This window comes from Furipterus horrens, unplaced genomic scaffold, assembly GCF_987537825.1.
Source record: "Furipterus horrens unplaced genomic scaffold, mFurHor1.1.pri manual_scaffold_4, whole genome shotgun sequence".
In the NCBI taxonomy this organism is placed as follows: domain Eukaryota; kingdom Metazoa; phylum Chordata; class Mammalia; order Chiroptera; family Furipteridae; genus Furipterus; species Furipterus horrens.
Genome location: NW_028327174.1, coordinates 184,500,047 through 184,522,255, shown reverse-complemented (window position 1 = coordinate 184,522,255; position 22,209 = coordinate 184,500,047). Strand labels below are relative to the sequence as shown.

Sequence of the window (22,209 nt, the reverse complement as noted above, 5' to 3'; positions counted from 1 at the left end):
TGGACCCTTGATTTGTTCCCTCTTTTGAGCTATATTTCTCTGTTTCCTCAGCTTGACAGGCTCCTGTGTTTGTTTGCCTTTGTGTCTTAGGTAGAGCTGCTGCACCTGTTACATTAAAGGGGCAGGGCCTTAGGTATTCGTGAGTGCTGGGTGACCCATTTCACCACGTTGCTTCGATGTATGTGGGGGAGGGGTCTGAGAGGGAACAATGCCACGTGCTTGGCACTTGCCCCCTTTCCATTCACTTCACCCACTTCCCTTATGTGACTGGCACCCCTCTAGCTGTTGCACTGGCCGTCGTTCCCAGAGTGGGTGCGTTTGCAGACATTCAGGGACCATGGGGGCCTTTAAAAAAATGGACTCTGGTGAGAGACCTGCAGTTTCTTCCACCACCCCAACCCCCACTGGTTTTCACAGCCATAAGCAATGAGGCTTTATTTTCTCCAGCCTTGGAGCCATGAGCTGTGCAATCTGGCCTGAGACTGGGATTGCTCCCCAGGTGTCCATCCAGGCTTTTATAATGTGTGACTGCTCTTTCCGCCAGCCAGTGGCAGCCACTGCCTTGCTGCCACTGCCACCACCGCCACATAATGTATCCTCTCTACCTGGCTCCCCATCTCCATTCTTCCTACTCGTCTGGATGAGTATCACTTCTTTATATCTTTGTTTGTTGGACTTCCATGCAGTTTGATTTTCTGGTAGTTCTGGTTGTTTTTTGTTTTGAGGTAGATATAACCCTTTTTAGGTTGTGGAAGGAGGTGAAGGTGTCTACCTGTGTCTCCATCTTGGCCGGAAGTCAAAAGATTTGCTCTTAACCTTCTTGACACAGACATACTGTTCAATTTCAGGCATTCAGATGTTCTATACTTATAATGGAAGACATAATTTTTTAAAATTGCGGTAATACACAGATCATATAAAATATACTGTCTTGACCGTTTTTAAGTGTAGAGTGCAGTGCTGCCATCATCCCCATGTGGCCACTGGACTCTTCATCTTGCAAAACTGCCACCGTGAACCGGCTAACCCTAACACTCCCTACGCGGCCCTCCCCCGAGTCTCTGGAAACCACCCTTTTACTTTCTGTCTATGAATTTGACTACTGTAGGCACCCCGTATGAGTAGGAGCACACAGTATTCGTCTTGTTGTGACTGACTTATTCCAGTTAGCATGCTGTCCTCGGGGTTCACCCATGCTGTAGCACGTGTCAGCATTTCTGTCCTTTTTAAGGCTGAAAAATATTCTCTTGAACGTATGTACCACATTTTGCTTATTTGTGCACCCATGGGTGACTTGGATTGCCTTCATCGTTTGTCTGTTGCAAACAGTGCTGCTGTGAACACAGGTATACAGAAAGATCATTTTGATTAAAGGGGACTTGCAACGTCAGGTGGGATGTTTAGACATTTGTCTGGCAGTCTCAACTCTTATCTACTCTTGCACCCATCAGTCTGCCATCCCCAGGCTTCCGCACTTGCTCATGGCTAACACTACCATTGCTCTGATGGCCGGGGACCACTCTCTTGTCAAGACCATGGGCAGTTGCCCCTTCCTCATACCAGGGTCCCTGTAATCCAGATTCTCTCCTGCATTCCTGCTCGCCTTGGCTCATCCTCTGCCATAGTGCCCTTTATCCTCCGCTCTTATCGCCCTGCAGGCTTTCCTGGGTGAACCCACCCGATCCCATTGACAGGGGCCAACGGTCTGTGTCTCTAGCCTGGTCATCTCTGGGCAGTCCAGGTCCTATCTGAGCCCTCCCCGGACCCTCTGCACATCCAAAACAGCTCAGCGCCTTCCTCCTTTAAAAGACTCTCTCCATAACTCTTCACTGGGAAACCCCCAGGTCCCACTTCACTCACCCCCACAGCTGCACTGGACAAAGCTGCCTGAGAGAGCCCTCCTGCAGTCTGCTTCCCTCCTCACCCCCATTAAAATTGGGTTAGTTCCTAAGCTTCTGCCACTTATTTCCACTTTTGCTTAGTGTCCCCAACAAGCCCCTCACACCTCTGCCTCACTCACATTGCTACCAGAAAGTGTCCCCTACAAACATACATAAGATCACTTTCTGCCAGTTTCATGTACCTGGCTCCATCTGGCCTTGCTTCCCCTAAATCCATCCAAACCCCACAAACCGTGTGCTCCCAACCAGGTCTTCCCTAGTTTGGTGTAAAAATGCAGATTCTGATGCCAGGGTTCTAACTACCTCCCAGGTGATATTGAGACTCTGGTCCACAGACCACATGTTGCTTAGCCAGTCTCTAGATCTGTGTCTCACAAATAAAGTTCTACTGACATATTTTCAGTCTATAGATAATGCAAGAATTTAAAAAGTTTTGTGTTATAATGTTAGTGTTTTTTGTTTTCTACAAAGTTAATCTTAAAATGTTCAATCATAAAGGCAGATTTGCTGTTGCAGTGATTGTTAGCTACTACAAGACATTTTTCCCAGTCTAAGAAAGGCTTCGACTTCTTCAGAATTTCCAAATAGGTCCGGTGCACAAATGTATGGGGGTGAGGGGGTCATGAGACTGTTTTCCCTTTAAAGGGGTATGTACTCAGGGCCAGGGTTCCCTCTTTTGAGCTTCTCCAGGGCAGAGACTGTTTTTCTGTTCCTTCCCCCAGAGCACAGCTGGGCCTCCTCAGGATGCTGGCCGAAGGGGAAGGTGAGTCCCTGGGCTTCCGCTAGGAGATGAGTGTGGACACATGATTGGGCGTGGGAGTACTGGGTTGGAGGGGAATCCGTGCTCAACCTTTCTGGGGAAGGTGCTACCAGGCATAGGAGAGGAGGGAAAGGGTTCCTGGCAGCTGGACTTGGCTGAGAGACACCGGAGGCCCTTCTTGTGCCTGTTAATGAGGCTTCGCCATGGAGGCGTTGGGCTTCGGCAGATGGAGCCAAGTGTACCTGGGAGGGTCAGAGAAGCAAGTCCCCAGTCTGGAAGAATCAGGTTCATGGGGGTGAGCAGATGGGACAGATGTCAAAGGACGATGTTGCTGCTTTTAACCAAACACTGCTCCTGCCCCTGGCAGGTCTGGGCTCTAGCCTGTCACTGCGGGGTTTCACAGTCTGGCCTCTGCCTGCCTTTCCCATTGTTCCGGCCTACTTTTCCGTCTTTTCTAGGTCCTGGCCAGTGACTGTGCCCCAGGTAAAATGCAGATGTACTTCCTCAGCTCCTCACCTCCTTATACAGAATTGTCCCTGCAAGGCTGCTGTGCTCGTTGTTAATCTCTCGGTGCAGGTCTGGGCTCATCCCTGACTCCAGCTCCCGTTAACTCTGTGACCCCAGGTGAGCCTCCTAACATCTCAGATTTCCTCACTTCCTTACTTGGAATGACAAGTATGTCATCCTCCCTGGGGAAGGGTCCATGATGACAGGGACTTCTGGTGGCACGTGATAATTACTTAGGAGGTGCTGGTTGTCAGTCACTACCTGTCCCCCTCAGTAAGCCTGACAGAAGGACACAGTGTGCATGTGTCTACAGGTGGAGCGAGAGGTCCCTGAGATGGAGAGACCTGTGATTTGTGTGTGCTGCCCAGAGCAGGTGGGGCCGAGGTGGTGGGGCGGTTGGGAGGGCAAGGTCAGGGGAGCTGACAGGAAGAAGCGATGGCCTGGGGGAGCTGAAGTTGATTTGGGGTGCAGAGCAGGGCCTCTCAAACTTGAATGTGCACATGAGATGATTCAGATTCCATAGGTCTGGGGTGAGGCCTGAGAGTCCGCATTTTTAACCCACACCAGGTGGATGCTGATGCCACTGGGCCAGAAACCCACTTTAAATGGCATCGGTCCAGAACATGACTTTTGCTAGGGAGGCTCGTGGAGAAGAGAGTACAGAAAAAGCAGAAGCACAGCTGCACAGCCTTCCTCCCAGCTCCATGGAGATTCCAAAAAGTGGCAGGTGCACCCAGGTGTCTGGAGTCTGGCAGGTTAGGTTGGAATCAGATGATGGGTGATGATGGGTGGGAACAGTTGGGACCCCCTGAGGGTTTGGGATAAGTATTGGGTGATTAGATTTTGCCAATGGATATTCCATCCTTTAAGGTCTAGCTCTGCCGTTAGAATCCCCCTGGAATCTGTCCCAGGTTGAGCTGTGGTCACACCCTACACAAGGCCCCAGCAGCCAGTGGCACACACTGGTCTTCATAGCACTCACCACACTGAAAAGTGAGTATTCATGTATCTCTCTGTCAAGTCTGTGAGCGCCCAGACGACAGGGCCTCTTACCTCGGAACCCCAGCCCATGACATGGGGCCTGGCTGCAGCTGATGCTCCTTCAATGCCTGAGGAGTCAGAGAGAGGGATGAATATAGAATGTTCACGAAGGAAGACTGTGTAAATTCCTGTGACGAAAAGACAGCACCAAGAACCAAGACTGAGTTGGGGTGCCCGGGTGCGTGTTGGTGTGGACGGCAGCAGATGGGTTAAGGAGTCAGCAGGACCTCAGGTGAAAATGCTGAGGGAGACTTCAGGAGGTGGAGTGGGGACTATGGCAGGGCATTGGATTGGGACATCCGCTTTGAGGTGCGTGGCTAGGGCTGTGAGTTCTCTGAAGGAGTGGAGGGTTCAACGTGGGTGGCTATGTCAGCCAGGAAACCACCGTGGTGGTCTAGGATCCAAGGGCAGAGCTGCTCTCAGGAGAGGACAGGTGCCCACATTTAGGCAGATTGAGGATCAAGAGTTTCAGTTTCAGGAGCCTGGGTAGAGCCAGCAGATTGGGGCCCAGCGTGTGGCAGTGTCCAGAGCACCCTCAGAGCCGTTCATTAGCATATTGAACCTCAACCTCAGGTGCTCTGAGAGGTGGGGGCCATTAGTTCCATGAACCCCAGATGCCGTGGGAGGTGGGGTCAACCTCACTTTCCCGAGGAGTAAGCAAAGTCTCAAAGAGGTACGATGACTTGCCCAGAGCTGGGAAGTGGAGGCGTCGGACCTGCACTGGGGTCTGTGGTCCAAGGGAGTGTCAGGTGGGGCCTTCCATCCTTGGAGTGGGATTTCTCAGGGAGGATGATTTGCAGACAGGATCACAAGGTCAGTGCTGGGGCAGGGTTGGGCAGGCTATTGGCACCAGGTGGGGGGGGGCGGTGGGGGAGGCAAGCTGGAGGAAGAGGAAGCAGCGTCATGAAGGCAGAAATGGGGGGCGGGGGTGCACGGAGAGCGAGGGGAGAGAGGTGTAAGCAGTTACACACCCTGGGCACCAGTAAAGGATCAATTTCATTTTCTTAACTCATTATTGCTCACAAGCAATTTAGGAATTGCAGAAAGGTGCAAAGACGAGAAAAACTTAAAATTATACTTTTATGGTCTTGTGCGTTCCCTTATCCTTATGCTATAGGTATGGACATACTGTGGATACAATTTTATAACCAGCCTTTTTTATTTACGGTTCTAATGATTTCCCACGTTATTATGATGTCTTCATGGACATCCCGTGGCTGTTTTGTTACTTAAATGGCCCTCTTAAGTTAGAAATCCCCTTTTTTTGTTGTAATTTTCAACGTCATAAATGTCTCTGAGAGGAAAATCTTTGCAAATAAAACCGACGGTAGGTCCCTAGAAATGAAATCACGCAGCCAAACAACCTTCCAGCGCAGTTGGAGTGATACGCTGTCGGGAACGCAAGCATAGCCTTCCACGTAAGCGCCAGTGTCAGCAGGCCCTGCGTAGCTTAGCTGTGTGTTCATTCATTTGTGTGTGCAGTTCACAAGCATTTATTAAGTGCCTGTGGGGGCAGACTCCATTCTCTGTGGCCTGGTCAGCGGAGCTGCCAGCATCTGGGCCAGACTGAGATGGGTAGGAGTGTGTAATCACCCACGATGTCCTGGGCCCAGGAGGAGCCCGGGACAGCCCGTGGGCCTCTCTGGTGGCAGCGTCCAGGCAGCACTGACCTGTGAGTTTGGAGTTGCCTGCCTTTCCCTCTGTAACGCTTAGCGATAGGGTAAACACTGAGAGTGTTATCCCCCATTTTATCCTTTTAATCTCTGCATTCCACAGATTCTTATTGAACACCTCGTGTTTGTGAGGCACTGTTCCAGTCACCAGGGATACAGCAGTTAAGTAATAAAAGCCCCTGCCTTCAAGGAATTTCATTCTAGTGGGAGGTGGACAAGGAAATTGGGAGGCAGGCAGTAAACTCATAAGTGGTATGTCTGGTGGTGATAGATGCTAAGGAGAAAACTAAAGTGGGGGAGATAAGGAGTGTTGGGGTAAAATGTGGACAGACTCATGAAGAAGGTGTGGGAGAGAGCCAGAGGGAGGATGTCTGAGGGAAGGGTGTTACTGGTAGAGGAACAGGTGGGAACCAGCTGGGTGCAACCCAGGAACAAGAAAGGGCAGCATGGCACCAGAGAGCGGTGAGATGCTACGTCAGGACCCAAGGAATTTTTTTTTTTTTTGATGGGAGGTTTTGGAGTCAGAGGGCCATTTCCTACCATTTGAAGGAATTCAGCCTAATCTGAATTGCTAATCTGCAGTGAGCCTCACTGAGGCCTGCGTTGGTGGGGAAAGCCCTGGGAGTTGAAGGCCAGGATCTGGGAAGTCTCTGCCTCCTTTCCGCCCTTCAGGGTCCTCCTCTGTGCATTGAGGGACTTGAACTAGGAAACTGGAAAAGACATGCTAAGTTTTTCTGGGCTGGGGTCTCAGCCCTGTCAGTTAAGTGGGCTCCTTAAATCTTGGATCATTTTAGTTGAACTGCTAACAGTGTATGTATACAGTTTTTGCCATATATTTTGTTCTTAATATGTTTAGGTATCAGATTTACTTCTTTGTTGCAAACAAGAGTCTTTCAGCCAGTTGTGGGTGGTCTTGTAGCTGGAGCGGGGGTGGAGTTTATCCACTCAACCCTCCATTTATCTCAATTATTGAGCACCTGCTGGGTGGGCACTGGTCTGGCTGCCTACACCATAATGATGATTTTTAAAAGACCCAGACCCTGTCTTCATGAACTTCATGATTCTCTGCCAGAGAATTATGGGGGTGGTACAGGGGGACCCTGGACAGAAAAAAACAGGGCAGTCCCTACCTCACACCATGTACAAAAATTAACTCAAAATGGATCCATGACCTGAATATAAGCACTAAAGCCATAAAACCCTTATTAAAGAAATGAGGGTAAATCTCCATGTCCAAGGGTTAGCAGTGGATTCTTGGACGTGACACCAAAAGCACAAGCAGCAAAAGAAAACTATATAAGTTAGACTTCGTCAAAATTAAAAACTTTTGTCCATCAAAGGACATTATCAATAAAGTGGAAAGACAAACTACAAAATAGGAGAAAATATTTGCAAATTGTATGTGATAATGGTTTAACATTCAGAATATATAAAGAACTCCTATAACTCAACAACCCAAATTAAGATAAATAACCTAATTTTAAAAAATGGGCAGAGGACTTGAATAGATATTTCTTTGAAGATCTATAAATGGCCAATAAGCACCTGAAAAGATGCTCAGCATGCTTGGTCATTAGGGAACTGCAAATTAAAACCACAGTGATATATCACTTTACACCTACTGAGATGGCTATCAAAAAAAAAAAAAAAGAAAAAGTATTGGTGAAGGTGTGGAGAAAGGGCACCCTCTTACATTGCTGTTTGGTGGTTCCTCAGAAAGTTTAACATAGAATTACCATATGATTCTGCAATTCTCTTGGATCTACACCCCAAAGAACTGAAAACAGGCTCGAACAGGTGCTTGTACAGCAATGTTCATTGCAGCACTGTTCACCATAGCCAGTGATAGAAACAATCCAGGTGTCCCACAGACAGATAACAAAATGTGATCTATCCGTACAGTGGTTTACTATTTATCCTTAAAACTGTATGAAGCTCTGAAACATGCTACAACATGGATGAACCTTGAAGACATTAGCTAAGTGAACTAAGCCAGATACAAAAGGACAAATATTGTATAATTCCACTTACAAGAAATATGTAGAATAGGCAAAGTCATAGACACAGGAAGTAGAAGTTGCCACAGGTTGGGGGAGGGGGCGGATGAGCAGTTATTGCTTAATGGGTACAGAGTTTCTGTTTGGAGTGATAAAAAAGTTTTGGGTGTAGATAGTGGTGGTGGTTGCACAACATTGTGAATGTAATTAAAGCCAATGAAATGTACACTTAAAAACGGTTAAAATGGCAAAAATTATGTTCTATTTGTTTTATCACAATGAAGAAGACCAGAGCTGGTAGTGCAGTGCCTGGAAGGAGACTGACTTTGTTAGGAGCCCCTGGGTTTGGGTTCTGGTCTGAGCCAGGCCACCTCAGGCATGGTCCTTGCAGTCTTCAGCCAGGTTCTCTCTTCTGAGGTGGGAGCCCATGAGATGACAGGCGTAGAGTGTCACGGGTCATGGGAGATGCTCAGGAGATGCCGTCTCATCCCCTTTAATTTCATCCTACCCAGCATAAAAAAGATTATTCTGCCTGGTAGAAAAGACAGAAAGCAGTAAATCTGGTGGTTTTGCCCACATCATCAGTCACCTGCTCATCTGTTTGGCCATTTTCCTCCAGGAGGTGAGCTAGCTCCGTCTTTGGTGCGTTTGCCCTAATGCAGGTCTCAGCTGGGCCTCACCTCACTGACATGTGTGCCGGCCCTGGTCACATGCTCCTTCCCTCTCAGGGCTTCCTGTGGGTTCTTTTGGAAGTCTGAGCCCTACTAATTAGAAGTCATGCGAACATCCCGCCATGGCTATGATTCTGCTGGGTAGAATAGGCCAGTGAAGTGTTTGAACTACCTGGACAAATGTTTGATAGTGGGATAGTGGGACAGAGTGGGCTGTGCGATTGTAGAGACATCATAAAGACAACTTCTTAAAAACACCCCAAACAAACAAGCCAGTGCTGCTGTTTCTCTCTGGCGGGAGTGCATCCGGGCATGCCCTGTGTGGCAGCTGGTCTGCTGAGCTGCCCTCTCCTTTTCCCTGCAGGGTTGGCCACCTCCCGGGGGCTCAGAGCCAACTTGTTTCTTCAGTGCCCTGGAGGTAGATTCTGCACTGCACCTCCCACAGCAAGTTGAAAGACCCTCCGGGTCTGGGCGCTGTGAGGCGGCCCTGGGTCCTCCTGGATGTGAGAAACGTTCACAATAAAAACACCGGGACACAGGACTTCAGCCGTAGACAAGGCTTTCTTTATTCACAGGTCTGCAGAGCCAGGTGCACAGCAAAGGTATGCAACCCAAACAGAAAAACAAGCTGGTTTTATACTAACAGGAGTAGTCCGCCCCCGCTCCCCACCCCCCTTTCCCCTTTCTCCTCCATTTCTCCGTGCTTGGATACTCCAGAGTTATAATCTAACATGATTAACTAAATTAACTGAGGGTAATAATTTCCTAAATTGTTTGCTGAGCTGTTGCCTGACTACATTTATGATTTCCCAGTGTTTGGTGCTGAATATCTTTCCCCTTTAACCTCAGAGGCATTTGCGCTGAGCTGTGGAAATATCACTTCCTGACTTGTAGGTGTGCTAATACTGTTGACTCTGACCCAGAGACCCCCCAATTCAAGATTTAATTACATTTGTTCTTTGCTGCTCATTATTTCCTACTCTGGTTTGAGAGTCATCAGTTTTTTTGTACCTCACATGGAGACCTAGGCTCCTACCACACCCAGAATTCCTCCCAGTTTATCAGTTCTCCCACCCCTTGGCTGTCATGAGATCCTTGGCTTAAAGCCAGCACATCTGCCCTGAAGGTTAGTGGGATGAGGGTCTGGTTCAGCTCAAGTTCATTGAGAAGCCCGGCCTCCCAGGGGGTGTAGTGCACCTGGGCCTCCATCAGGAGCTCTTCCCGAGGCTGGTGCAGTAGAAGGGGGCTAATGCTCGAAGGAGAGCTCTGAGCTGCTCAAGAGGTAGGAGAGGCCTCAAGAAATGAGGTGGCCCACTCCTGCTCTCCCGCTGCTAATAATTAACCCAGGGGTGGCAGCCTGTGCAGCCGGAAGGGCCTTTACGCATCATGTGCCCTTACTCCAGCCCACACCTTTCGCAATGCGAGAGGAAGTCATTTACTACGTTTCTGCAGTTCCAAGAGATGTGTGTTCCCATTTTAACTTCTCTGAAATTGGCATGATCTTTGCAATCTGGAAGACCTGTTAAATCAATGTCATCATCTTAGAATGGGGGAAATATGGTAATAAATACCCAAGTCATTACTCAGGTTTCTGAAGTTGCAGAACTAATTAGGGGAAGAAAGGCGTCCTGGACCATTTCTTCCCTAAGAGAAAATTTACCAGCACCGTGAGCTTTTTAGCCAATCCTGTCCTAGACTACTTTCTCAAAGGGTAAGGACATGCTTTTAGTCAGTAAATGAGCGATGATAGTGATTAAGTGGGCCCTTTTCCCTCAGTGAATCACCTGTAATTCACCTTCCTCCAAGTCATATGAGCCAGTGGACTCATTGGGCAGGTATGTGATGCCCTGCACTGAGCTGGGGATCATCACCTTATTTGGAGGCTGGCTGTGGGACTTGAGCATGGTTCCCCGAGTCTAACCTACCAGTCTGTGAAATGGGAACAGCAATGCTGCCCTCTAGGCCCAGCCAGAATGAGTGGAGCCAGGAGTAATAAGTGTGAACATATTTGGAAAACTGAAGCCCTGCAGGTAGGAGCCTTGGATGCGCCTCACGGCAGGAAGCCTGGGAATGGGAAGGGGCCAGAGACCAGGGTGAGGTGGGTGGGATGGGTAGTAATAGGGAGTCAGTATTCATGGCAGCTGGTGTAGAGGAAGTGTCTGCAGTGGGCCAGGCCCTTTGCTAGGTTAGGTAGAAGATCACTGCTCCTTAAAATGATCTACAGATGAGTAAACGGAGACTTAGAAAGTGAATTTGTCACCTTGGATGGTGTGGCTCCGTAGGTTGGAGCATCATCTCATAAACTGAAGAGTCGCGTGCTCAATTCCCAGTCAAGGCACATACCTAGGTTGCAGGTTCAGTCCCCGGCCAGGGCGTGTACAAGAGGCAACCGATCAGTGTTTCTCTCCTTCTCTCTTCTTTCCCCTCTCTCTAAAATCAATAGGCAGGTCCTTGGGTGAGTATAAAAGACAATGAAAGAAAGTGAATTTGTCCACGGTCATATCAGCTTGGGAGTCAGAGCAGAGACTGGCCCCAGGTCTGGATTGTCCCTCCAAGCCTCTGGTTGGCCTGGCTTACTGAAGGCCCTGGCTACCGGAGCTCCCAGGCAGCAGTGTTCCTAGTTCAAGTTGCTGAGTGCCCCTGGAAGTCAAGAAATGCTTGTATTTGTCTGTATCCCCAGCTCCCAGCCTGTGGAAGGCCTCAGTACAAATAAGTGCACCCATAGCAGCAACAAGACATGTTTTTGATGATTCCTAAATACTGTTATTCTGATTAGCATTTTGCGTGTCTTTGTAAATCTTTCTTAGAGTTAGTGCAGTTTCATTAATTTCCTGCCCCATCTCACCAACACCCAAAGCACTGAAAATCTGACGAGGCTGCAGAAAAATACATTTTATCTTGTTTGCTAGAGGCACTGGCAGGGTCTCTGTACCTGATAGAACCCGAGATGGCCCCTGAGATTAAAACCCTACAGGCAGAGGATTTTAAAGCTGGAAGGAGCCTTAGAGGCTCTAAGCTGGGAAACCCAGCTGAAAAAGAATGGAGTCGTGATTTCCTTGGTCACTTGGCTGATTCTGACAAATAGGGTGATACTTTGGTGGGGGGAGAAGTTGAAAGGTATTTTTCTGTGTTTCCTTGAAATAAAATTATGGCAAGGGCTGCTGGTGGTGAGGATTGGGTTTCCCTGGCCAGGCTGCCACTGGCCTCAGGCTCCGTGGCAGGAACAGAGCTGGCGGGACCGTCCAGTTGTGAGATTCCAGTCTGTTGGCTGGGATGCGCTGTGATTAGCACATCTCAAATCTTTCAGAGTGACTTTAGCTGTTTTCTGAAGGCTGCTGCTGCTCTGAGCTGCACAGGGGAGGGGACTGGAGCCTAAGATAGAAATATCAAGGGCTGACACCCAAATGGGCGTGTCGCTGTCCTGAGGGCAAATATTAGCACAGTATTTTTGTAAAGTTTATGCAACTTGATTCATGTCCCTGTAGGGCAAATTTATTCCATCCTGTTTTCCAGTCTGTTTGGGCCCAGTAGAACGATTCAGAGGGAGAAGGGAAAGAGCTTAATAGCTTCATTTTAGGTAGAAACAGCTCAGTATAAAATGTATTCCATTGTCTATATCTTGAGCTTTATATATTGCTTTTTGTGCATTTATGTTATTTTATCCCCTATTTCATAGTTTGATGGGCCATTTTAGTTTGTTTGTTTGTTTGTTTTCCCGAGATTGAGGTATAAGGTATCTGTTTGGAATTATTTCCGACAAGAAGTCTTTATAAGAAAGTCCAGTTTTGAATAGTGCTGTTCTGAGTAGGGCTTACATGTACAGAAATTTAACCTTGGCACTGTTGAAACAAGTCATAATAGAGTCTTGGTTCTGGAAGCACAAAGTTTATCTGTCGTACCCTTCCAGTTTTATCCAACTTCTCTGCATGGTTACCTCTAGTGATGGGGAGCTTGCTCTCTACCAAGGCTGTCCCTTCCATATTTGTGCAGCCTTCGCTGTTCAAAACTGTTCCTTCTGTTTCATTTCTTCTTCCATCCTTTGAAACTTTGGGGTCTAAGATAATCAGTCTAATGATAGTAGTCAGAATAAATACCATAGATTAGGCCCTGCTAGGGGCCAGTTAATTTGCATAGGTATTATCTTCAGTGCTTAAAACAAGCTTGCAAAGCAGAGAAAAGTGTCCCCCTTTCATAGATAAGGAAACCACGACTCAGAGAGGGTGAGTGATCTCTGTAAATTCACACAGCTAAGAAGTGGCTAAGCTGGGCTTCCAGCCTACATCTCCACCAGATTCCATCGCTGCTGACCTTCCCACAGCCTCACACCGTGTCCTAATTCCTCTTCAGTGTCACAGCCCCTTGGATTTTTGAAGACCCTGATCTCTTCCCTGAGATTTCCCTAGGATTTCAGTTATTCCTCAGGCACTCCTACCAAATCTGTTTCCATGGAGTTTCTAACATGTCCACGCGCTTCTCCTAGTCTTTACATACCTTGGCACATACAGTGCCATTTCTGGACTGCTGCTTCTACCTGGCTCATTTGCCTTTATCCTGCAAGCTTCCCCATGAAGCCTTTGTGAACAGGTTCCCCTTCCACTCCTCCCTGGCTGGGATCTTCCCTCCTGTTCCCCTGGCACGGGGGCTTTCGTTCCCGTAGAACTGCCCCACCCCCACGCCCCTCTGGCCTGGTACTGAGAAGGTGGCCAGTAAGTGTACTAACAAAGACTAAAATAATGGCAAACAGGACCGATGAGTCCGGGAAGCTTGCCTGCTGCTGATTCTGGAAGTCAGGTTTGGTTCAATTCCTCCTTGGCCTGGCATGTGTCTCCCTTTTCTCCCAGGAGGCAAGCTTGCTGGCCTCTAAAGTTTCTGGGTTCACCAAGTTGGCAGGGAATGGGAGTTTCCCAGGCACCATTGAAAGGACATACTTGGGGGGAGGCCGAGTCAGAGCCTTTGTCATTTCCCTGCAGTGCACACAACGCTGACAAGTGGCCGGAGCATGCACGTGCAGGCTGAGGGGCTGGCGTGGGAGGCGTGGAGGGGTCCGCACTGCGCCATGGTAACATTCACTTAAGCATTAAAAAGAAACAAACCCTTCTAAAAAATCTTAGTTTAAAAAACCTCATGAAAATGGTGTTAAAAGTTAGGAGAGTGTGCACCTTGAGGGGAGGGGCAGGTGGGGCTCCTGCCAAGCTTCTTGACAGCTGGGCTCTTAGAATTTCTGCTTTTTCCTTGTCTGTGATTCTTCGAGAAAAGGGGAAGAAAGGGTGATGACTTAACTTAATATTCTCACAAGTTTAATGGGAGTTTTCTGATCTTCTTGGAGCAGACTGTGTGTTTAAGTCAGCTCCTTTCCGTCCCAACCCTGAAAACTCGGCTCATGGAACATAAGAACTCGGTTTCTCTTTATAGCAACATTACCTCTCTCCCCAAACTGCCTGCAGCTCCCACCGCATTCTTTGTCTTGCCCTTCAGGAAGCGTAAAGCTACTTCTTCTTATCCTCCCAGTATCAAGTATAACTTTTATTTTGTTAGTTTTGCAAGTGTCATGGTGTCCAGCCTATAAATAAATCCAACTCCATAATAAGAAAACTATTTGACATTTTGAAGCTGTACGAGACCAAGGACGCTAATTACAGGTCTCTGTTTGAATAAACTAATCCTACAAATTACTCCACCCTGCTTCCTGGGGGCTCCAGTTGGAGATCCACTCCCTGAGCAAATTACGGGATCTGGGGAACAAATGACTTAATGCCAAGATTGTACTTCTGGAATATTAGGATTAATAATTGCAAGATAATTTGAGTATTGAGCTGTGTTATTAAGATGACTGTGTGAGCTTTTTCTCCCCTTTGGTGGAGGATAATGTGAAGTCAGAGTTAAAAGCCTTTCATAAATGCATTCATGGAAGCACTTTTATAAATAAAAGGTTAAGTACTTTTATATGCGCATACCGAAAATAAAAATAAGTCTTGTGCATCAATACTTCCATTGTTGGTTGGGATTATTATATTCATTACCAAGCTTTAACCTTTAAAGATGTTTTTTAAAAATTAATTTTTTGGTTTATAGACTTGAGACAGATTAGTTTATTGGCTTTAATGTTGAATTACAAATAAATATGAAAATACCTGCCTTAATAAATGATATTTTTTCTAATTTAGGAAGTAATCAGTAGTGATATTTATATTATAAGCTAGTTTTTAAAATGAATATATTTATCTTTGTTATACAGTGTTGTCTTCAGAAATTAAGAAAGCCAAATAAGTGGGGAAAATGGCAGAAGGTAGTATTGATAAATCTATGAAAATTATAGTCATGAGGAAAATTAAATTTCATGTTCCATTTGTATGGTAATTTGCTTATCAGCTGCACATGATTTAAAATTAATAAAGTCAAATAGCATTTATGGAAGTGTCTTCTAAGATAATAGGGGCATTTCACAAATGAAAGCCAAAAATCACTCGTTTCATTAGTAACATTTGCAAAGCCTAGTAGGTCATACAAAATACATGCACCTCTTTTCCTTCGGTTTCTTTTCTTATGACGACTGTATTGTCTCTCACCCCTTTCTGAGAAAGGGTGCACAACGGAGGCACTGTGGCCTTTTTTTGTAACTTGGTTATTATGAATGGTTAAGAATTGCTGTCTGTGAAAAGTGTGGACTAATTTGAAGGAACCAGCCAAGACATTCTGGTTACATAATATCAAGTGAGAGAATCCTTTCCGAACTGATGTTATTTTCAAGCTGCTTTCTTACTCTCCGTTATGACAGCAGTGCTAATCCAGGCACTGACATATAGACTGGAAAGGCTGTGCCCGCCCCGCTGTAGGAAGTGCTTCGCCAGGACCAAGTGCTAAGCTGTAGAAACTCTGTTTAGCTCTGGGATCGACTTGTAATACAGACAGGAAAACTGACGCGGAGGGCTGACCTCACCGAGTCCCTGGCTGTAGATTGAGATGGTCAAAACCAAAAGGATCCCAGGAGATCCTCTGGCTGAGGGTTTTCCACTGCTGGGTGCTTAGACCCTCTGCCTCAGAGTCCCCTGGGGATGCTTATTCAAAATGCAACCTCTGTGTGACAGCGAAAGCGAGCCAAGTTCCTGGTTGAAGTCTGGATCAGGGGGAAAGAAGTGAAAGGCATCAGAACCACGTGCAAGATTTTAATATGGACGTATATTACATAAGCACTTTATCAATGTTAAATTGCCTCATTGCAATGATTGTACTATAGTTACAACATGTCCTTGTTCTTGGCAGCTACATGCTACAATATGTAGCGGTAAAGGGGCATGATATTTACAGTTTTCACATGTTCAATTAAGAACCTGGGGTAGGGGTGCAGGGCAGAGAGAGAAAAGCTTAGGTAGCAAATGTTAACAGCTGAATCCAGGCCACAGTGGGGAGGGAGTCCCATTTTTCTTGCAGCTTTTCTGTAAGCTCCAAAAATGTCTTAATTTTGAAAAATCCAATTTCCCTGGTACTTACTAAACCGGAATCTCTGTGGGTGGTGTCAAAAACCTGTATATTAACAAGGTCCCCAGTCGATTGATTCTTAAGTACACTAAAGTTTTATTTAGATCTCTGGTTAAAAAGAAAGTCTCATTTTAATCACTCTTTCTCTTTTGGCAACTTAATAAAGCGTACATTCTTACACTTTGATCTAATCTCAATCGCGTGCTTGAGAAATGATCGATCCCTAGTCCAGAGGTTTGTAAACTTTTATCTTTAGAAGGGAAATACCTGCACTTCCTTAGAGAAGTTGAAGGAACACTCAGGCCTGGCCTTAAAACCAACCAGAACTGGAAGCTCTGCTCTGTGAGGTGGAGGCAACACCGTAGAAGTGGGGTTTATGTTCTCCCATTGGTTTGCAGTCCAGCCACGAGTGATTATTAGGGTTCTGGTGGGTAACCTATGAAGCAGCCCAACCGCTGTGTGTTTACAGTGAAAAGGAGGAAGCAGCACTGGTATTGTGTTAGCAGCTAGACGAATAAAACATTTGTTATTAAATATTGATGTCTGACGAGAAGCACACTTAATTTGATGAGTCATCCGTCTAGCATGGCTGGTTGCACATGAGTGTTTATTAGTTTTCTGTGCCAGCGATGTCCCTCTCCAGCTGATCAGGTGTCTGCTGGGGCTCATAAGTAGCCAAAGAAAAAGAAGGGAGCTCTTCTGCGTTCACTGGGGAAGAGCAGTTAGGGAAAGGGAGGAGGGAATTGCATAATGGGAAGGCCTTCTATACTGTGAGAGGTTTTTTTTGAAAAAAGTTGGACTGTGGTAAGATAGAAGGGAGCAAAGCTGTCCATGTTTCCTTTGAACAAGGAAGGAAGTCAGGGTGGGAGGTGGCGTGTTTTCCTCTGGTAGCCACTAGGTGGTAGCATTGGCCCAGGTCAGCTTGATTCAGGTAGGGAGCGTTATCTGGGTCACGTGTTCCCTTTACTCACAAATTAGGTGTTTATGCATCAGGACTGTTTGCTTTCTCCCTTTTTAACTGACACTTGCGCTCGAGCCAAGGAGGGTCTAAGTCTTTTTTTCTTTTCTTTTTTTTTTTTTTTAAGGGTATGAAATAACCTTAACACTTTCTTTTAAAACGATCAACATGGAGTTGAGCTGCTTTCTAACTTTCTCTAATGGAGAAGAGTGTGCTCCCCTCCCTTCTTTCTGTCTGTGGTCATGGGCTTGTGAAGGAACATAGTTCCCCAGGTTAGCAGGTAGGCCCTAGGAAATAAAGCATCACCTCTTCCCAGCCTTGGCTCCAGGGCAGACGAGGAGCCCAGAGGGGACCGTGGTTAAGCCTGGTTACCCAACCCTGAGCACGCGGGCCCTGGCGTCTAACATGCCCGGGGTGTGGCAGGCTGCACAGTGTGCTCCTGCTGCTGCTTGGTCCACTGAGTTTGCAGAGAAGCTCAAAGATGTAGCTCACATCTGGAGCAACTCTCTTTTAACTTCAGCAAGTTGTCTTGGTTAAAACATATAGAATTGTAAGAAACAGAACATTTACACATTTGTAAAGTATTTGAAGTCAGGCTTGTTTACAAAATACAGACTCTACAGTCAGCCCTCAATGGCATTAAAAGCTTGGTATTATTAATGAAATGTAGTAAATACCTAAAATATATCTCACATTGTGTGGGCACTTCGCATGGGCTAACCCTAATGCTCCCTGTACCTGTCAGGCTTCCACTGTGCGCATAGTGAGATGTGGCCTAATTCTATGTTTGGCAAGTAGAATCTTTGATAAAAACTATAGTCACAGTACACCCTCTGTTGTTACAGTACAGAACAGATTCTAAAGTCCTAACTATTTGATTATTTTTAAAAATATGCAAAGAACAAGCTTGGCTACCATGTTGCAAAATGCATCAGCTGCAGCTGAAACCATTTGTGGTTGGAGAGGCCGGAGTGTTCCTGGTTGGGTTGTGGCTTTGTTTAGAATTAAAGAGGCTTATAAAGGAAGCCATAGAAACCCTGAGTTCCCCAATTGCTGTGGTACAGGAAACAGGGCAGTTAGTCAGCATCCATTGTCCTGACTGGATTGTTTAAGATATCATTTCAAGACAGTCTGAAAATGCTCGGTGGCTTGATTATGTGGCTATTTATTATCTGTCTTCCTCTTATTAAGATTTGCTTTAGAAACAATCATGGGAGAGTGGGAGAATAGTTTGGCAACTGTTGTGAAATACCTGCTTATGACGTTGTCATTAAATCCCAAGCCCTTTATGTAACAGAGATTGATGTGAAGAGGAAAAAAGCACGTCTCCTCTGGGTTGCTGGTCTAAGGCATTTTGTCAGCTGGCTGCATGATTCTGCCTGGGAGCACCATTAACTGGTGAAGTTCAGAAGCCCCACAGGTACCCACACTGGTGCTAGGGCTCCTGTTTGAAATCACCTTTTTTTTCTTTTTTCCCTGTCCATAGTCATGCATGATTAGCTCTCTGTTTTAACACTGCTGAAGACCTTCCTGACTCCCCTACGTGTCCCCAGAGAATGGCTCAGATTCTGCAGAGCCAATACTCTAAGTCCCACCATCCAAAGCATACCCCAAGGTGCCCTGAAAACCGGCTCCTCTAGCCCTCGACTCCTGGCCCTTCCTTGGAGAGCTCCCAAGAGCCGTTCTGTGCCATACCCCAGGATGCTGAATCGCCAGCTATGGATGGGGCCAGGACAGGCGTATTTTGAAAAGCTCCCCAGCTGACTGTGATGTGCACCTCCCCCTAATAGTTCTAGTGTATCTTTTAAAAAAGTCATAACCCACCTGAAGTTCTTAGACAAGGACCAAGCGGTAATACATTTGACTTTTTAAATTCATTATGGTTGAGGCATTATGGAATGAACACATTTGTTGTCTTTTGATAACTTTGAATATTACTCAGAAAATGCATTCCTGCTTCTGATGACATTTTCATTGGAAATGGCAAGGTGGAGGTGGTGGGTGGGTGGAATTTTATAAGTTTCAGAACAAGCTTCTTTCTACTGCTCGTCCCAGGAATTTTTGATGATGATGGTGGTGATTATGATGATGCTGAGATTCCCTATTCCTACCTTCAGGAGAATGGAGTTTCACCTGGAGTAAGGGTTCGCTGCACCCTCCTCTCTTGGGTGTATCTTCCCCACAGCTTTCACGTGCTGTGTTTTTACCTTCTGCAGCTACGCTGTGCCTCTGTGGCTCCCTGAGGCTTGATTCTGCCTTGTCCTCATCCCTCCCTTGCTACTGATGCCCAAGTCTGGCCCTCCCTTGGCATTGGGTGCTGCTTGTCCAGTTATCTGTGACCTGACTTCACAGTGTGGACCCCAGATCAGCAGCTTCAGCATCACCTGGGAGATCAAGAAATGCAGACTCTAGGGCCCCACCCAGCCTACTTGAATCCGTGTGTGCATCTTAAGATCCCCAAGCCAAGCCATCTGTGTACACATTACAGTGTGAGGAGCACTGGTCTCCGGGGCATCTCTATGCTGCTTTCTAACTGAAACCCCGTCTCATCCTTCTTCCTGCCTGCTCTCACCAGTTCGTTTGTCTATCATGATGGATTGCTGTTTTTCCACACTATAAATCTTGGCTTCATGTTTCATTTCATTTTGCCTTTCATTCATTGATTCACTTAGAAATTCATGGATTGCCTCCCAGAGCTAAGTGTTGGAGGTACAGTGAGCAAAACCAGACCTGGTTCCTGCCCTCACGAAGCTTACTGTAAGTGGGAGAAGCAAATGTTAACTAATCATGTCATTAGTTATACATGTGAAATTAGGATGAGCACTGTAGAGGAGAGGCTGTAACACAGGTGAGTGTTTAGGGACACTGGGAAGGCTTCCCTGAGGAAGTGAGGCTGCGCCAAGCACTGAGGGGTGAGTAGGAGTTAAATGAAAAGCAGGAACAGCATGTGCAAAGGTCCAGTTCATTATAGAAAGCTTGCAGAGAATTAATAAAAGAAACAGTGAATTGCTCTTAAGTCCTGCATTTTTATCTGCTCTTCCACCAAATCTTGTCAGCTTTATACCTCCCTCATTCCTTAAGCTGGCCTTGAACCCTGGCTTCCTCCCTGCATAGTGGGACCATGTGCTCAGTTGCACACTTTTTCAGGTTGTTAGTCTACCACTCCACAACTGCATTCACTAGTAAAACCACTTTTTTTTATTGTTTTCTGAATATACCATGGTCAGATTCTAACTTTCCCGCTAATCCCCTCTTCATACATGTATTCTTAAGTAAACTTGATATTGAAATATACAATACATATGTAAAGGTGTGCACAAATCATAAACGTAGAGCCTGATACATTTTCACAGAGTGAATACTCCAGTCTCATTAGCACCCAGATCAAGAAATAGAATAGTATAAGTATCCCAGAAGACTCTGTGCCCACCTCAGTCCCTGCACCCAAAAGTAACCACTATCCTGTTTTCTATAAGCATTGATTAGTTTTGCCTGTTTTATAACTTCATGCTATAGGCAATCTATTGTGTCTGACTGCTTTTGCTCAACATAATGTTGGAGGAATTTGTTCATTTTGTGTGTAACAGTAGTTCCTTTATTTTCTTTGTCATATAGTCGTGCATGATATGCTCCATAACAGCTTATCCATGTGATGGATGGGAATTTTGGTCTTTTCCAGGTCAGGGCTATTATGAAGGTTCTTGTACACATATTTTAGTGAAATAAATGCTACATTTTTTTTCTGTTGGGAATATGCCTAGAACTAGAATTGTTATGTCACAGGGTATACATATATTCAGTTTTGTAGATACTGCCAAACAGTATGTGCCCACCAGCAGGGCATGGGCGTTTCAGGTGCTCCACACCCTGGTCAGCACTTGGTTTTGTCAGATTTCATTGTAGCCATCCTGGTGGGTATGTTGCACTACCACTTTGTGGTTTTAATTTGCATTTCTCTGACAACTGATGTGGCTTCTATATTCTGACAGGTTGTTTTTTCTCTTATTGATTCATAGGTGCTCTTTATTTGTAAATATAGTTTACAAATATTTCTGTGGATTGCCTTTTTATTCTTTTAAATAGTTTCCTTGAATGAATAGAATTTCTTAATTTTAATGTAATCTAATTTATCGATACATATCTTTATATTTTAAATCATTTTTACACCATATTTAGTTCTGTAAAACCTTAGGGGTGGGATGCACAAATATGTAAAATAGTAAAACACAAAAATTAAAAGCTTGGGAAGATTTAAACCAAGGAAATAATAAAATACGCAAACAAGCCATGTCGTCCTGTGAACGTATTATAATTTAACAACAAGTTTTGCTTAGAGCTTAGAAGTCAAAACTCAAACAGAAGCATGGTCTATTATCTCATTCTCATTATTCGTGATCCTCTCCTATTTTGAAGATCAAAGCAGACAGGTACAGGGTAGGGAAGCTGTGAGGTGTATGTCAGAGAGCTAACAGATGTATCTTCTGTTACAGGTTATTCAACGATAGTTATGACCTCCCGATTACGTGCGTTGGGTGGAAGAATTAATAATATACGCGCCTCAGAATTACCCAAAGAGAAAACTCGGTCCGAAGTCGTCTGCAGCATCCGCTTTTTAGATGGCTCGGTACAGACCTTTAAAGTTAATGTAAGTTCTCCAAATTTAATTTTTTATGAGTTAATGCCCCTAAGAAATAGTTTTTTCCTTATCTTATAAACCAAGAGATGGGCACTATTTTAAAAAGAAAGCTTGAGGTCTCAGATCTTGTATGTTGAGATTAGACTGGAAGTAATACCCTTAAAAACTATGCCCACATTCTCACCTCCACCTGGAATGACTTTCCCCCTCTCCGGTGTGACATGAACTTGTATGATTCTTAGATGTCACTTCTGTGAAGTTTTTGTCACCTTCCTGAGCTAGTTCTCCAATCACGGTGCCCTGCATATGCCTTACCAGAGCCCACGTCACACTTCATGAACAGTAGCTGTGTTTATTAAGGTATATGTTGCTTTTTACTGGGTGAGCCCCTGGAGGATGAGAATAGTGTCCTTTCCCCAGGACCCGGCACAGGGCTGGGCCCACAGCAGTTGCTCATTCAATGGGCAGACGGGTGGGTTCTGTGTGGAGGGCAGTGACACAGTTAGCCTCACAGGAAGGCCTGGCCTCCCCCAGCTCAAGCCCGTGGCAGGCGCAGGGTTAGGAAGGGAGATTCCAGCGTCACAGGACA

The 22,209-nt window shown here is 45.9% G+C and overlaps 1 protein-coding gene across 5 annotated transcripts in view; it reads left to right on the top strand.

Annotated features, from left to right (window-relative positions):
- Positions 1–22,209, top strand: part of PTPN3 (protein tyrosine phosphatase non-receptor type 3) — a 133,849-nt gene that overhangs the window by 42,418 nt on the left and 69,222 nt on the right. For 3 of the 5 annotated variants that reach the window (XM_090274537.1, XM_090274536.1, XM_090274541.1), the window contains exon 2: positions 21,475–21,629. In XM_090274537.1, coding sequence (XP_090130663.1) covers positions 21,475–21,629 — 155 coding nt within the window. Of the gene's footprint in view, positions 1–2,623; positions 2,665–3,119; positions 3,286–9,018; positions 9,153–21,474; positions 21,630–22,209 lie in introns of those variants that run through there. The other 2 variants (XM_090274538.1, XM_090274539.1) reach the window with 2 other exon arrangements.